The sequence below is a fragment of the Abramis brama genome (assembly GCF_963993115.1).
Source record: "Abramis brama genome assembly, chromosome: 4".
NCBI lineage: Eukaryota > Metazoa > Chordata > Actinopteri > Cypriniformes > Leuciscidae > Abramis > Abramis brama.
In genome coordinates this window covers 37,782,288-37,800,078 of record NC_139966.1, presented here as the reverse complement: position 1 = coordinate 37,800,078, position 17,791 = coordinate 37,782,288, and the positions used below count along the sequence as shown (strand labels likewise).

General features: G+C 37.1%; 1 protein-coding gene across 2 annotated transcripts; it reads right to left on the bottom strand.

Annotated features, from left to right (window-relative positions):
• Nucleotides 1-18: 18 nt before the first annotated feature.
• b4galnt3a (beta-1,4-N-acetyl-galactosaminyl transferase 3a) lies at nt 19-17,044 on the bottom strand. 2 transcript variants are annotated; one of them, XM_084112748.1, is made up of 20 exons: nt 16,899-17,044; nt 12,805-12,890; nt 12,607-12,642; nt 11,558-11,647; nt 11,385-11,475; nt 11,185-11,285; nt 8,547-8,614; nt 8,372-8,447; nt 8,206-8,272; nt 7,545-7,688; nt 7,353-7,459; nt 6,375-6,475; nt 6,193-6,254; nt 5,118-5,295; nt 4,504-4,727; nt 2,396-2,549; nt 2,221-2,293; nt 1,963-2,116; nt 1,658-1,784; nt 19-1,136 (listed from the first exon to the last, which is right to left on the bottom strand). In XM_084112748.1, exons 1-20 carry the CDS (start codon nt 17,035-17,037, stop codon nt 1,034-1,036), a joined length of 2,181 nt encoding a protein of 726 aa, XP_083968874.1. In that variant the 5' UTR covers nt 17,038-17,044; the 3' UTR covers nt 19-1,033. The 2 variants fall into 2 exon arrangements, with proteins under 2 accessions (XP_083968874.1, XP_083968873.1); XM_084112747.1 differs by lacking the exon at nt 12,607-12,642.
• Nucleotides 17,045-17,791: the final 747 nt, after the last annotated feature.

Here is a 17,791-nt window from a genome sequence, read left to right as displayed (position 1 = left end):
GTAAGGATGCATTAAAGTGACAGTAAAGACATATTTATTGAAGAATCATGTGACACTCAAGACAGAAAATTCAGGAATAAATTACATTTTGAAAAATATTAAAATAGAAAGCAGTTATTTTAAGTCTGTTCTGTTCTATTTCAGTTATCATGGACATTCAGTTCATTTTCACGTCACATGCCTTTGTTTGTATTCCCGCCATTTCTTAGTTACCATGATCACCTCATTATGAGTTAATTCTGTTCAGCTGTGTTGCTCGTTACCTAGTGTGTGTTCCTATATAAGTTCCTTTTCAGTCACTCCTTGTCTGTTCACCATCTTGGTTAGTGTGTGTTGCAACCTGATTGTCTGTTTGCCCGAATTACCATTCAACCTGTCATTTTGGACAGTAGCAATAATAATATTACTGTTTTAATAAAATAAATGCAGCCATTGTGAGCAGAAGACTTCCTTTAAAAACTTGGCCAGTAGCTAAACATACAAAAAACAAAACAAAAAAAAACAAACACTTGTGCAGTGTGCAGACCAAGCTGAATAAATAATAGATGATAACAAAAGATAATGACCAGCCTTCAGATATTTGTATAAGATTATTTTTTCCCGGGTTTGAGTAGGACTTTCTTTTATTTGACTTTGTGTGTGAGTGTTTGTTGTACAGAAAGTTAGGGCTGGTTCAGACAGAAGCTGTTTTCGCTGTTAAAAACACAATACACAGTTCAGTGGAATTAAAAAAAGTGAAACCAGTTCTAAAGATTTCCTGGTCATGTCAATCACATTGCTCACTGCCTACATAATGCGGAAACAAATACTAACCTCTAATCTACAATTCTAGTATTGAATTGGTTGCACATCCTGATATAGCATTATACTTTTGGTCTTGATCGATTAATCCATGATTTTCCTGAGCTCTGAGTTGAATCCATGAAGTCTGAGCATTTCTTGACAGGTGACTGCATGATTGAGTTTACCAATGATACGGCTGTGGGACGAGGTTTGCGCTTAACTGGTTTTGGAAAAAAAGAATCATTTGTATTTATCCTGGATTATTGTTTACCCACATTCCACGTTTGGAGTGGAAATGGTGTAAAAAATTCCGCAGGTGGAGTCGTTCCACCTCCAACCCATTGCTTAAGATTCTAAAAGAGAAAAATAAGAGGTTTAAAGATATATTTTAGGATAATATTTATTTATTTTTAAATTAAAGGTGCACTCAGTAATTAAAAAAAAATTTTTTTAGTCATAGTAACACCTATGGCATGTTTTTTTTTTACTTGTTTGCTTGTTTCAGTACTTTTGTTTGTGCTTTGTAAAGTGCCTTGAGCACTGTTTAAATCTGTATATATAAAGTAAACATATTATTATTATTATTATATTAGCAATAGTAGTAATACTAGTAACAAGCAATTGTATGACATGGTTAGTCATGTGATTTCAAAATGGTGGAGCAAACTCCTTGTAGAATAAACCAGCTTTTCCTGGAAGACTGATTATTCATCTCATGTGGTTGTTCATCACTGAAATAATATATATCAAAAGTTCTATAATTTCTTTAACTGACAAATTCGTTCAATTAGCGAAAAATTACTGAGTGCACAGGTGTAATCAACGAAACACTAGGAATGTTTTGATCATTTCAAAGACAATAGGCTTTCATTACCTGTCTAATAACTCCCAGTCTTCACCCCCCCATTTGTCTGTGAATTCTCTGGTGTTCATGCCACCAATACGGTCCATGTCTGACTTGTAGATTCCCATCAAACCATAACCAGCAATCTCCCAATAACCTATGGAAGAGCAGAGATATTTGAGCTTACTCAAACAATGTCATATTGAAAAACAAATAAAGAGTACAGTAGCATTGTTAGAAGATTTGCCAGCAAAGCAGGAAAAGTATAGTGTTAATGTTTTAGATAATCTTAGGTTTTGGTTTGGCATAAGAGCCACTTTGAAGAGTACCGGTACCATTTGGGACTCTTGATGAAGCGCCACAATCCAACCTCAACACCACTGGAGCATAAACCATCTTTCCCTCAATACAGTGTTTTCGAATACTGTTTATTATATTCACAGGATAGTAGAGGTGCAGGTCACACAGGAACAAAATACTGTGCTCATCCTGAGGAGGAAGGACCAAAATTAACTTTCCATTCATTCATCCAATAAAAGTAGCTTGACATCGGAAACATGAAGAGCTTTGATTGTTAAAATTAGGTTACCTACTTCAACAAGATCTATTCCAGCTTGAAGGCCACCTGTTCTTTGAAAATTACCCTCCATCCTCTTAAACTTGTAACTGTATATTTGAAGTGTGAATGTTGACACAATTAGCCATTGATATGGGCACTGAAAAACACATTTATATGTACAAAAAAAGTTTAAAACAAAGTGTTTTTACCTAGGTAATTTTGCCTTTTTGAGTCTTTTCTCAATATCCATGTCAGAGCTGCTGTAGTCTATAATTATTACATTAAAGTTTTTGTCCCCAGTTGCTCTGTACACTTTTTCCATTTCCCTGATAAACTGTATGATCCATCTGGCCTGATCTTTCACTGTTTGGAGACAAATGAAGCTTGAAAACACAGTATTTAAACACATACATGGACAATATCTGATGATGCAAATCAAAGTATTGTTGTATTCAGTTTATTTCGATAGTCCACTTTAGACATTCTACTAACTATATGTAACTTCATAAGTATAAGGAACTACATGTCAGCTAGCAGTCGTTAGAATATTAGTAGACTATCTGCTTAATATTTGCTAACACTTTATTTTGATGCTCCCCTAACAGACATTCTACTGACTATAAGCAATCCAAACCCTAACACCTGACCCTAACCTAACAGTCTACTAACAATCTACTCATCCTCTGAGATTTAGCTGACATGTAGTTGCAAAGGTACTTATGGTAAGTAGAATGTCTAAGGTGGACCATCGGAAAAAAAATGTAACAAGAATTTTTGACTAGGGAGAAACTTTGGTAACACTTTATTTTACGGTGTCCGTGTTACAGAGTAATTACTTAATTAATTACTTAGTAGTAGATGTTGTAATAACGTAACAAAATGTAATTAACATGTAACTAAGTTATGGAACAGCCTGTACTTATAGATTGTAATTACGCACATGTAATAGGCAGCTACTGTTACACATATGTAACAAGTCGAGATGGATAAGGTTTATAGATACACATGAAGTACACTTAAGTACAATCTTGATGCACTTTATTTTACGTAGCTTATCCCTGTGTAATATTATGTAATTGCAATGTAATTAGGAAGCTACTGCATGTATTTAAGCTGTGAACTAGTGAGTTTAAATCAAACTAAGGCAGAGATGCGAGGTATATATACACAAAGTACACTTAAGTACATTCTAGATACACTTTATTTTACGTAGCTTATCCCTGTGTAATATTATGTAATTGCAATGTAATTAGGAAGCTACAGTACTGCATGTATTTAAGCTGTGAACTAGTGAGTTTAAATCAAACTAAGGCAGAGATGGATAAGGTATGTATACACAAAGTACACTTAAGTACAATCTTGATACACTTTATTTTACGTAGCTTATACCTGTGTAACATTCTGTAATTTTAATGTAATTAAGAAGCTACTGCATGTATTTAAGCTGTAAACTAGTGGGTTAATTAAAATGGATAAGGTATGTAGATACACATGAAGTGCACTTAAGTACAATCTCTTGATACACTTTATTTTATGTTACATATGTGTAATGCTACAGAACGTACAAAATTACCATGTGTAACTGCAGGCTTTTCCTGACCTTAGTAGCCAAAGTACTTGTGTTACATTGTGTAGTACTAAGTACGTTCTTATATAATTACACTGTACCAAGTCTGTAACACGCATGTAACCGACTCAGCTTATTACATATGTGTAACAGTAGCTGCCTATTACATGTGCGTAATTACAATCTGTAAGTACAGGCTGTTCCATAACTTAGTTACATGTTAATTACATTTTGTTACATGTTATTACAACGTCTACTACTAAGTAATTAATTAATTACTCTGTAACACGGACACCGTAAAATAAAGTGTTACCGAAACTTTCACATTGTTGTCATTATTGTAGTTACAAGGTAATTACACAGTAAGTTCATTACATGACTTATTTCAGAGAGGTGTTTTTGGAAACGAAATTTCACATAGAATAAACAGAATTTACTCCTGTTTATTAGTACCTTAAGGAAACCCTTAATGCACCCTTCGAGGGTATTGTTTTCATTTTGTATTGTTTTTCATTCAGTTATTGAATTTCCACTTATTTTACTGCTTGATATAACTTAATCTTAATGCATTATTATAATCGTGTATTTGGCTTTTAAGAGGATCTATTTTGGTGTGTTGAGCATTTGGAGTCTAAAGACATGAATTGCTCCTAGTTGAATATCGAATTTGCAATTTTGTAAGTACTGTAATTCCAACAAGATTTGCAATACAGTTAAAATACAGATATTGATACATCTGATTAGTTTTACCTGCCACAATTATATGAACAGTAGCAGATGGGTTCCAGTTGAATGCTTTTGGACTGCAGAGAAACATTTGTTTCGATGAATCCTCAGCTTGTGCATAAACGTAACGTGAAACAAGAGCTTTCTGACTATGGGGGCCCACAAGTTCCAGTTCCACCAGATAACGACTGCCTACGTCCTTATCTTCACGCCTTACAACATTCACCACACGCAACAGGGAGTAACCACTGTGAAAATATAAAAACATAAAAAAGTAGCATAACTCCAAAGGTATGTGGACTTGACAAACCTACTTTGTGTGTGGTTATGTTTGAACAACAAAAATGGCCTCATCATTCTGGTTGTGGTTGAAAAGGCCAAACCTGCTAATCAGGAAGACATGTACATTATTTTACCAGAGGTAAACTGTCACTTAAATTATGCTTTAGTTGTCTATAACAGGGACTAGACAGAATCCCCAGCCCCACCTCCATGATATTCAAAACAAATGAATGTTCTAAATAAAGAAAAGTTAAATTCTTGATTGAAAATTGAAATATCCCTCCCCCACCTCCACCCCCTTTCAGGCTATTCTTGCGTGAGGAAGGTTGAAAGAGGTAAAAACTGGACAAACTTACCGTGTCTCTTCTCTTGAATGCAGTGCTTTCAAAAAGGCTCTAACGATGTGCATGGCATGATCTTGGGACATCACAATGTTTCCAGCTGTTCTGCAGAAATCTGCCACAACGGTAGTTTGCTTTGAAGCAGGATTGAGGGGTTTCACGTCATAGACACGCTGCCAAAAAGGACCTTCACCTGGGTATTGTAGAATGTTTTAGACAGGGTATCTTCAGATTAAATGTAATGCTTTTTAATGCCATTTTTTTTTACATTTTTAATGCCTTACACAACCCATGACTAACCATGGTATATATATATATATATATATATATATATATATATATATATATATATATATATATATATATATATATATATGTGCTGTCAATCGATTAAAAAAATTAACTCGATTAATCACACATTTTTTTCTGTGATTAATCGCAATTAAATTTGTATAGGTTCATTACATGACTTATTTCAGAGAGGTGTTTTTGGAAACGAAATTTCACATAGAATAAACAGAATTTACTCATGTTTATTAGTACCTTAAGGAAACCCTTAATGCACCCTTCGAGGGTAGATAAGGTATACAGCAATTTTTTCATTTTGTATTGTTTTTCATTCAGTGAAGTATTTCCACTTATTTTACTGCTTGATATAGCTTAATCTTAATGCATTATTATAATCGTGTATTTGGCTTTTAAGAGGATCTATTTTGGTGTGTTGAGCATTTGGAGTCTAAAGACATGAATTGCTCCTAGTTGAATATCGAATTTGTAATTTTGTAAGTACTGTAATTCCAACAAGACTTGCAATACAGATATAAAACAGATATTGATACATCTGATTAGTTTCACCTGCCACAATTATATGACCAGTAGCAGATGGGTTCCAGTTGAATGCTTTTGGACTGCAGAGAAACATTTGTTTCGATGAATCCTCAGCTTGTGCATAAACGTAACGTGAAACAAGAGCTTTCTGACTATGGGGGCCAGATAACAACTGCCCACGTCCTTATCTTCATGCCTTACAACATTCACCACACGCAACAGGTGTTAAATGTATTCCCTTATATCGGAATAATAGTTTTACCTGTATCTATCTTTTGTACATCAGAGTCTTCAACCTCAGTCAGGTAAGCAGCAAGTCCTTTACTAAAAAAGTAGTACAAGTAGCATACAGTTAGTTACAAACAAGAAATGCAGGTAAAACTGGTGAACTAATGTGAAGACTACAGAACAAGACAATATCAAGCAATACTGTATGCTTCATACTCTGCCTGAAATGATGGATCTTGCGTGTAAAAGCACATCTCATCATTGATATCATGAGTTTGCCTTGTGTAGTCATTTGGGTACACTGAAGAAAAATGAATCTATAAGAACAAGAAACAGGGCCAAATATATTAATTACAGGATCTGTCTCTTTAGAGTGGCAAGTTGTCACAATGTATACAATTTATCAATTTAATTACAACATTAAATACACAGGGCTAGATGATTAATGAGACAAGAAACAGTCGTGTAACTAATCCATGGAAACGAACAATGAATGACTGGGAACACAGGAACAGAACAAAACCAAACTCCTCCTTGCTACTTCGCGCGTAGCTAGGACTCCTCTCGCTAGGGAGAGTCATCTTACTGAGACCTCCGCTTCCCATAGCTCTGCTAGGACAGTGTTTTCGAGTTGTAGGCTCTCTGTGACCCTTCTTGCAAGAGATGTCCTGAGCATGGGCCATAGTTAGGTCTCCCCTCGATTTAGAGAATTGAGTCCTCCGCTTCTAGAGCTAAGTTGTTAGGCTCTCTGTGAGCTTCCTTTGCTACTGGAAGCGTTGTAAGGCATCCTCTTGCTCGAGAGAGTTATCTTAGGCCTCCGTTCCCCAGAGCTCCACTAGGATAGCTTTTGTGAGTTGTAGGCTCTCTGTGAGCCTCCTTACAAGATGTCCTGAGCGTGGAGGGTTTTTAGGTCTCCTCTCGATCTAGAGAGTTGTCATACTGAGGCCTCTACTTCTAGAGCTCAGCTAGACGGTAGGGTAGTATGCTAAGTTGTTAGGATCTCATATATATTTACATATAGAGGCCTGGTTGTACTCTAGAACCCTCCGACATCACCCACAGATAAATAACAAAACAAAAAACTTGGCGTTTAAATTTTAGAATCAGCAAAAATCAGTGGTTATAAAAGAAACTGAGAAGTTTTTGTTAGAATAAGAGCTTAGTTTATGCAGAGATTAAAAATGTTTAACTCACCAAATATACGCCTTGATATCGTTCAATCTGTTTAGTGAATACATAACTTGGTTTGTAATGGCATTCGGGAAACAAGTCTTTCAGGTAGGATTCATCTAGCATTTTGTCTGGTTAACAGAATGAGAACAGTTAAAATGTCATTCAGGCAATTGTAATCTTCAAATTTCCATGTAAATTGGAAATAATGCTGACATTTATAGATGTGATCCCGTGGGTCTTCTCTGATCTTTTCTCCTACAGGATGAGGTGACGAGGGAATCGACTCGAGGAGTCTATCGTAACTTGCTTTTGTTTGAGGTATGTGCTCAATATCTCCCATTTGTAGGGAAGATTCATCTGACAAAGAAATGAGTGTACATGTTTTCATGCTTTTTATAAGGAAAAAATATATTAAAGGTTAGTTCACCCAAAAAAAAAAAAAAATTCTGTTATTAATTACTCGGCCTCATGTCATTCCAAACCCATAATACTTTCATTTATCTTCGGAACACAAATTAAATAATGAAATCTGAATGCTTTCTGTCCCTCCATTGACAGCTACGCAACTACCACTTTCAAGCCCCAGAAAGGTAGTGAAGACATAATGAAAGTAACCTATTGTGTCGCTCCATAAAATTGAGGTTAAACCACTGGAGTCACATGGATTACATTAATTCTTAATGTCTTTACTACCTGGAGCTTGAAAGTGGTAGTCGCGTAAACTGTCAATGTAAGGACAGAAAGCTCTCAGATTTCATTAAAAATATCTTCATTTGTGTTCTGAAGCACATAACATCACATCAACAACATTTTGCAAAACTCTGAACATTTCTGTCATCAGGCTCATAATTTTGTAATTTTGCGACAAACATACCTTCATATAATGATAAAAACTCAGAGGTTATCACAGAAAAAGTGCCATTGTCATGGTTTAACCTCCACTGCAGAAGAAAAACAGAAACTGAGATCAACAAAATGTGCCATGTTAAGTTGATTGTACAAGCTAAACTTTTTTTGTAACACATGAAAACAGTACATACCGCAATTTCCAGATGATCAATTCCGATATTCTGTTTTAAAACAACTTCAAAAAAATATTTCATGTCTTTCACTAACCTAGGGAAGAAAAATAGACTGGCATCAGTTGGGTTCTAAAAAGTCTTTTTTGATAATTGTTTTGAAATATCAAAAAATGCAAAAATAAATATGCCGTACAAGAGAGGTTTGGATATCTGGGATGCAAATTTCCAATACTCGCCTGGAGCAGTCCATTCATTTCCTGTCTGATTCGTGAACAGAAACATGCCACAATCATAATTAGACACTCAAGTCACATTTTATGTCTGTATATAATAGTACAGTGGTTCCCAAACCTGTCCTGAAGGACCCCCAACACTGCACGTTTTCTTTGTCTCCCTAATCAAACACACCTGATTCAACTCATCAGCTCATTATCACATGGGTTAATGAGCTGATGAGTTGAATCAGGTGTGTTTGATGAGGGAGACAAAGAAAACGTGCAGTGTTGGGGGTCCTTCAGGACAGGTTTGGGAACCACTGTAATAGTATATACTAACATTTTAAACCAATTTGTAAATACATTATACAATAGCTTTTTTTCTATATATTTCATGATATATAGAATATTTAAGTATGTTTACAGTATCATTAATAGAAATGGTGCTTGGATTTATATATGGTACAACCAGTTATTAAACAATGAAATTAACTTTCCGAATTTGTAGTATTCATAAAACAGTACTTCAGGCGAAAAGTACCCATTTGACCTGCTTCCGGCAAGATTCTGAAGTGCGCATCTGATTGACACTTTACTATTCCATGAGGCCATGGGAGAGGATTTATGAATGGCAGTGAAGCGACACAACTGACAACGAAGGCCAAATGACAAAGCCAACATGGCAGATGTAGTACTACAAACATTTATCCACCTTATTCCAACGCCCCATGACGCTTTGCGCAAATTATGGGTGTAACTTCCGTTAAGCAGTAAACAATCAGTGAAACGCTCGCTCTATGAACGCAATACGTTAAAAAAAGTGTCACAATGAGATGACATTAATCTACTCAGCCCTTCAACCGTCGAACATTAAAAGGAAATTTAAAAGTGTAAAAGCATCAACAAGGTACTTTCAACAGATCAAACAACCCCAAAAGCGCGAGTCTTTGGTTAAATATCACTGTAGCAGTGGGGATTTCTTTAAGACTGCAAGGGAAGCTCGGCTTCCCCTACAATGTCAAAAAATTAATGGTCAAATATGTACTATTGTGTTAACATTTTATTGACTAAAATGGGTTAGAACACGTTCATCTTGAAGATGAGTTCGTTCAGAATCAGCTACATATAGCAGGTCGGCTGACTCGATTTCCATACATTCCCGTAGCGTCACATTGCATTTCCCTGTTGAAGCCTTGACTTCAATGGGGATGCTTTGAACAGTTTTTTTCAGTGCTTCGAAACTAGACGGTCATTCGATAAATGCTGCGATTATGTCCCGCTCACGGACACTCAGCATCTCTGGGGGTGAATGAGGAGTGGGCTGGCCTGGACTCCGGGCTTCTGCGTGATGATTGGAGGGTCTGTCGAAAGACTGCATCTCCTTTTGACTGACAGCGATTTTGTACTAAAAGGGTTAGGGTTAGGTTAGGGTTTTTTCAAATTGCAGATACGACAATGGATGATGATACACTGGATTGTGCCAAAGGCTTTGTGAAGAAACTGGAGGATTTTGAGTTTGTGTTCATGTTGTACACATATAAACAAATCTTCTCTGAGACTGATGTGGTCTTTGATATTGTCCAGCAGAGGGTGATGGATGTTCTTTACTGCAAAAAAAGAATTGAGTCTCTTCTTGCATTTGTCAAAGAGGTTTATGCCAAAACAGCAGATCTCACATCAGACCCACGAGATGAGCCCATGAGAAAGCACCGTCTGACCCAATTGCAGGATCCACATCTTGGAGCAGATTCTTCTACGTTTTTCAAATTTGGAAAGTATGCTCTTCTTAGAATTAGTCAATCCACGCGCCGAGTGCTTCGTGCCCTATCTAATATTCATACTTATGATAAAACGGATCTGAGGATCGTTATTATCTCTAAGTAGGCCAAGAAGTCCTGACGCCAGTGGTGTCGGGCTTTTGAGGGTACACCCCTCTTTGGGGAAGACGGTTTCCACCTCATTATACAGTGCCTGTCTACCCTCGGTGCCCTCAGGAGCCCAGTCTGCCAGCCCCGCCTTCATGCCGGGGTGCAGACTAGAGCTTAGATCGGGCCCAAAAAATCAAGCCCGACCCTACCCGAGCCCGTGCACGTTGTGTCCGAGCCCAGCCCGGCCTGACACATTAACTGTAATTATGAGCCCGAGCCCGACTGAAACCCGACCATTTTTTAATATGTGGGCCGTTACAACCAGGGGCAGCGCCAGATAATTTTTTTAACGCAGGTGCTGAGGGGGTACTAGATATATTATATATAATATTATTAATAAATGAGCAAAAATTGTCCACTTAATATTTAATATTCAATTATTTTAATTATCACAATTAAAGTATTACTTTTATTAAATTGAACAAGCACAACATTCAGCATTCAATCAAATATTATTAAAGATTTATTATTATTAATAATGTTATTTCAACATAATATCTCGTTATTTCGACATATGTGTGCGTGCAACAAGCAAGTTGTGTATTTTTGAAACTTCATCAAAAAGTCTCATATTCTGTCTAAAAACAGAATCTTCTTCCACTAGTGTGATACATTACATAATTTTATATTCAGTTCCACAGTAAATCTCACCCACTCACACACTTGAATCATTCACACGAGAAATTACCTCACCAACATAAGCAAGAAGTTGAATGTTTTCTGGACTTTCGTCTAAACTGAGCCAGAACTCCGAGTTATTATCAGAGGCGACAGCAAAAATAAATTCTTCTGTAAAACAGAAAAATATATCAGTGTATTTGTTTATTTTCTCTATATGTGTATAATTACATTCAATATACAAAAAAAATATTTTCATGCTGGACCTACCAGTTTCTGAAGGATGAAGATAGCCAAAGATTCTCAGACCATAATTGCTCCATTGAGGGGACACAGCAAGTCTGCTCACCGTAGTCCGCACCTTTACAAAACACAATGATATTATATTATACACTGAGACTATCATTGTTAATAGGATACAACTAAATGTGTGTAGAACTAACATTTGGAAATAGGGGATAGAGCAGGTTGTTCCTAAGTTGATCAAGGGATCCGCCGCAACAGTCTTCAAAAACGTGCATATTCACTCGACCCTGAGGGGAAGATAAAAATGTACCATAAAAAAGCAATCAAACTGTTGTCGTGAATAGGCACCAATATAACGCAATTGTTAACTCAATTATCTCCATAGTCCAACACAATGTAAGAGAGGTTTCCTCCAGTATTTCTGCTGTAATTATGAGAAAGATGCTTGTTTTCTACATTTTTATTTAACAGAAATTGGGAGTGTTGATATATTTACATGTTGATTGTTTTTAGCATTTCAACAAAGCTATATTATTTTAATATATTAATGATAATATTAAGAAATTAATAATAATATATGAATCTTATTTTAATTTTAATTTTGGGGGAACTTTTTGTATATTGTTTAATGCTTAAACATTTTCTCTAGATTCTAGTACCTATAGTGGGTCAGTGAACCAATTTAAATGAATCTTTTCATTTAACTGGTTAAAAAGGATCGATTCACTGAGATGACTCAAACCCCCCCACCAATTGCAAACATCATATTTTGCTGCAGACTTGTATTATAAATTACATTTGTTTTTTGCAATATGAGATATTTCTGCAACTATCTAATCTTTAAGTCTGAGTTAGTTTTTACTTTTATTTACCTTTTTTTTGACATGCTTATTTAGTTTATTTACAATGTACAATTACAACAGAGCACTTTTTACACCCCATACCCCTAATTAACTTTCAAAATAAATAATAGTGAAATGTATGATTTTTTACTCCAAAAAGGACAGCGTTATATGCAATTAATGTTAGATTCAGATATAACAACTAATGGCTTTGTACAAAATGATACTGGGGGTTTTATACAAAGTTGTTTAGTGTTTTAAAAATGTGTGTCACCATCTTGTGGCTGCTTACTTTGTCAAGATAATGTTTTTCAAAACTTTACAGAAAATGAAAATAATTATTCAGAATTCTGTTTTTCAAATTGAAATCACATTTAACTTAATAAAAGTAATCTTATACACACCTGATGTGTTTTGATTGGCTGTTGGTCATCAGCAGTCTTTTTTTTTATTTTTTTTTAGGAAAGTCACAGGAAAAATAAAATATTTATTTTAAATCAGGGAAATGTGACAAAAATTGTCTTGACTCTTGTTCAGATATTGTACATAAATCGTGATGATGACAAATCTCAACATGCTAATGACAATGTTAACAATCTTACCGGCATCCTGTGTGCCTCAGGAGGTTTATTTTTTAGAGGTGCTTCCCTTTTGTAGATATCTTGGTTCACATTTGTTTTTGCAGGACCTTGAGGATTCAAAAATATACAAAGCAAAAGTATGGAAATGCATCAAAGTTTGAATGGTTTGCATACTGGATTCACAATTGATGGTGGCATTTTACTCCCTAACCCTAACCCTTGCAGTTCAAGAGAGAACTTTTAATTATTTTGCACGGCCCCAGCCGTGTTGTACGTGGTTTCAGAATAGGCTTGTTTGAGATGAGCAAAATCCACGCAGAACTGATCACCAGTGATCACCCCGAGATGCATGCCGGTTAGAAATGTGTCCTAGTGCGGTCCGCCTTGCTCTGATGTCATGCTGTCACGGTTCATGGATCCGTATGCTCATTTCTGTGTGTATGTCTGTGTGTAGGTCCACTCGTTGGGCTTGTTAGGGTTAATTAATCACTGCGCACCTGATGAGTTAATCAGAGTGGGCACAGGTGTAACTCATCTGCACTGTCTTTATCTGGCTGGCGTTCTGTGTGTGTGTTATCGGATCGTTGTTGCTCATCTTGTCTTGCTCTCTGTCAGCTGTTCTCTCTGTCAGCTGTTCTAGTGACTTGAGTCTGTATTCAACTGCTTGCTGTTCTCTCATTCTCTGGATGGTGAGGACTGGATGAAGTTATTCCTTGTCTTTGCTGAAGACTTTGCACGGCCGGATTTATTCTGCACTTCTACTGAGACTGTGTGTTTGCAAACACACCTATATGCCAGGGATGTAAACGGTTAATCGATTATCGATTAATTGTCGACAAGAATTTACTCAATTAAATTAATTGTCGGCTAATTGAACATTGCGAACGTGACACAAGATTCTCGCGGGAGGTGAGAGACCCGACACAAACCTGAGGCGGCAAAAACGGACAAAATGTGGGAGCATTTCAAATTTGAGGCGAAGGAGGACGAAAAGTGCCACCATTGCGCATATGCTTTAGTTATTGTGAGTGAGAGATCTCAGGACTGGTGGGAGCATACTGGCTTTAAATATTGGCTTTAACGAGGAGCAGTGGGTCCGAATTTTTGTTGTGTACAGTACAACATGTCAACGTTTGTCCACATTCCTCTCCTACGACGACACAACGTTTCGTCGGGTCATCCGTCCCTTTGCAGATGCGCGTGGGTTTCTCTCGTCATTAAACCGCGGAGACGTTGCCTAATGCCTCAGAAAATCCGACCTGCCTGTTTACATGACAGTCGCATTGGCACATATCCGATTTATTTCCACATATGAATAAGGCCTGAAACCGATCTCGATATATCCGAATGCATGCGTTTTTTTTCCTGTTTACACTGTCATAGAAAAAATCGGAATTTGGTCACATTTCACTGATAGTGTAAACGAGGGACGCCCTCTAATTTTACTGTCACCTTCCTCAGGGATGATTTAAGTTGTGTTCAGTTCTATATTTGAAGTTTCCAGGTCTAGTAATCTTACTGTTACCTTTCTCAGACCAAGGGGGATTATAAGTGCTGCTGCTGCTAATGTTTCAAGTTTTTCATTCAAGTAGTTTACCATATAGATTATTATATGTAGGCTTAATATTGTAGGCTAAGCCTACCCATGTAGATTTTTATTTAAAATGTATTTTATGTTGCTTAATGTTTCACATACAACAGGTGAGCCAGCGCACAATTATTTTTTATGTATTTTAATTTTCTGTAGATAATTTGTTAAACTACATAAATGCCATTATCTGTACCGTATCCCAACTGTTACAATAAAACATCAATTGAGCAATATAACATGCATTTTTATTCAGTAGCCTATAAGCAATATTTTGCTTTTTATGTTAAAGACACTATTGATACCGTGAGAAATTTACATTCTCAGGAAAATAGCCGCTAATCAGTTAATCGAGCGATAAGGTCAATCAATGATTAATGAATTAATCGATAATTTGCATCCCTACTATATACATTTGAATGCTGCATTAAACAAATTCTTAAAGGGAAACAATGTAAATAATAAATCAACTCTATAGCTGATTACAAGTGATCAAGGGCTTAGGACGTTCCAGTTCAGCCCATTGCAGTTTCCGCCAGTAGTGGGCACTCGTGCATCGTAAGCAATGACGTGCATCCGAGTAAACGAGACGGAGGGAAGTTGGCGAGTGAAGGGCATGACAATTTTGGACTGGAATGCAGCCAAACTGCGCTCGACTGCAGAATTCGACACGTCTGCCTTGCGCTCGTGAGAGTTTTTTGACATACGTCAGCATGACATCAGAGCAAGGCGGACCGCACTAGGACACATTTCTAACCGGCATGCATCCATAGGTCTTGCCTGCGCTTTTTTCACTCCTCCCCTCACCCTCGCCTACATTTCAGGCGAGGCTAGGCCATAGACAGTAAAAGAAATGGACACAGCGACCCCACAGACTCCAACGGAGAAAAGTGAAGTCAATTAGAAGCACTCACTTCCTGATGGCTGAGCGTACTGCACAGACTCAAACTGAGCTTGACGAGTAGATGTGACGAGAGCAACCTGTCTCTCTTCTAGTAGCTGTGCCAAGAGAAATCTGAATCATTCCCTTCCGAATCTTGCAGAGACGGAGAGTGTGAGTAGGAGCTGTCCATGAGCTAGGAGCAGGGGCAACTTTTGCTAAGTATTCTGATTCATTATTTTGTCATTTTGCCTCCACGTCCCCCCGATTGCCTGCAAGCTTCTCCTCCTGTCTATATGGTAATTTCTCTACTGTGCGACAGAGAGTCACGTGGTTATGACGCAATAGTTGGCCTATTTTTACAAAAACGGCTTCTTCCCAGGGAAGGTATGCTTTCCAGGTGCTGGATTACCCCTTTGGGCTAGGCAAGGGCGTAGATTTGTTTTGAACATTGGGGGGGTTGAAGTTTGGGTCTGCATATTTTTCATGTGATCATGGTATAAATATTGGGGGGGGGTTGTAATGCATAGATTTAAATATTGGGGGGGGTTATCTCCCCCCCACAAACTACGCCCCTGGGGCTAGGCACATCAATGACTGTGAGATTAGGCTTGTTTGAGATGCGCCTTGCCTCGCCTATGTAGGTGAGAGTAGGCGGCTGCAGTGAGCGGAGGAGTGAAAAAAGTGCAGGCAAGACGGACAGATCTCTCTTCTCGCAGTGGATCAGACACCTGTGAGATCAAAGACGGATATCGCGGGATTCACGGGATTCACGCTTGTGCACGGTGTTGCCAATAAACTGGATGTAATTTAAGTTCTGTTGCTTTTATATGAAAATAAATATGAACAAGACACCCAACGTTTTATAATACACCCTATTTAATAATAATAATTTATTTCTCAACCAAGCGTAATACATTTTCCTCACCAAAACTCTAACCTTAATCTTTTCTGAATGTTAATTTTACAGTTTAAAAAAAAAAAAAAAAACTTCAGAGTATGTTTACATGACAGTGATGTAGGCTACTAAAAACTGAAAAGATGATACAGACAGACGATAACGTTGTCAAAACAATCCCTGTTCACGCGGATCCACCAAAACGACTAAAAATGCTGTATGATGCTGCCAGGCTATAGGAGTTGGTGATGTCACTACGCTCTCTACCAGAACAACAGGAACATCAACAAAATATTTTGTTCTATTTTTTAATTTTGTCTGTTCTTAAACTGATTAAATGATAACCTGCAACCTTCCCTCTAATATTTTTTTCGAAAGTCACGTCGCAACTTGTTTTCAAAACAATCTCTGAAACCGTAAAGACAACTAAATAGGCTTTATAGATAAATAAAGAGTGGAGTAGCTGAACAAACCTAATAAAACATTATACCTTACTTGCATAGCCTCGTACAGTAATTCATGTATGGATCTGACATTTTATGATTAGCTGTTGGAACAAATCAATTATATTCCTCCTAGTTTCTTGCTTTCAAACTGATCTTAGGACTTGGACTCCATTACATAAATAAATCACGTAGACTTAAGAGTATGAGAAAATTAATGTTTAAGAAAAACTAAAAAGCATAAAAAAATCAGCCAAAAGTTACATAAATTAATCCAGCCTAAATAATAAAATAAAGGTGACTCACCAGCAGGCACATTTTTTTCTCTTGCATCCACATGATGTGCTCCAAAGTATATGAAAACATAACATACAATACATATAATGAGTAGATAAAATGAATATAGCATAGTCTTGCGGTGGTTAAAAGCTCTCGCAACAAACATTTTGCTAGACACTGAGCCTGGTATGATGCACAGCATGTATTATACTTCCACTGTTAGTCACATACAAAAAACCAGCTTAACAAGATAGGTTAGGTTTTGTCATGGCTAGTTAAATACCCGTTTTCATGGAAATATAAAATTTCCTAGCTGAATGACTTAGGGTGAAAATAACATGATATGCTTATCTCTGGTCCTTTGAGAACTCCCATTTCTTGTTCTCATCTTTAACACTAGAAGTGCCCTGACGGTCATTTTGACCGTTTTGAATTTTACATCTGCAATAACTTGTTGAAAAATTAAATAAAATCCTGCTGGTACCTGACTTTTCCTAAAAGTGTCTGTATTTTAATTTGAAATGTTTTTCATATAAATTACACATAAGGCAATAAAAACAAATGAACATATTTATTTCGGCCATAGACGGTCATATTGACTGCACTGAATTTCGCGGTATTCTTTTGTTACATTTCCCGCGGTTGACCTTTGTCTCTCAGTAACTTGCAGAGGAGCTGAGAGCAGAGTTCATGGAGGAGAAAAGAGCAGTAGCCTATGGCAGTTGGCACAAGGTTCCAGTCAGCAGAAGTAGCAACCACCGCAGCAGACACCAAAGCGGAGGCAGTGCCAGGTTTGGAGAAGCTGCAGTCAAAACAAAACCCACCTGATGCAAATGCTGCAAACCCCTGTGTGGAAATTGTGCGAGGAGAAGAGAGGTCACTTGTCTTGACTGTGAAGCTTAAATAGCCAAGCACTATAT

Coding starts and splice junctions, on each gene's coding strand:
- b4galnt3a (XM_084112748.1), bottom strand. CDS start 17,037: ATGTTTGTTGCGAGAGCTTTTAACCACCGCAAGACTATGCTATATTCA. Junction 8,448..8,546: donor CAGATATCCAAACCTCTCTT/GTACGGCATATT, acceptor TTTCTTCCCTAG/GTTAGTGAAAGACATGAAAT. Junction 7,689..8,205: donor GTTTTTATCATTATATGAAG/GTATGTTTGTCG, acceptor TTTCTTTGTCAG/ATGAATCTTCCCTACAAATG.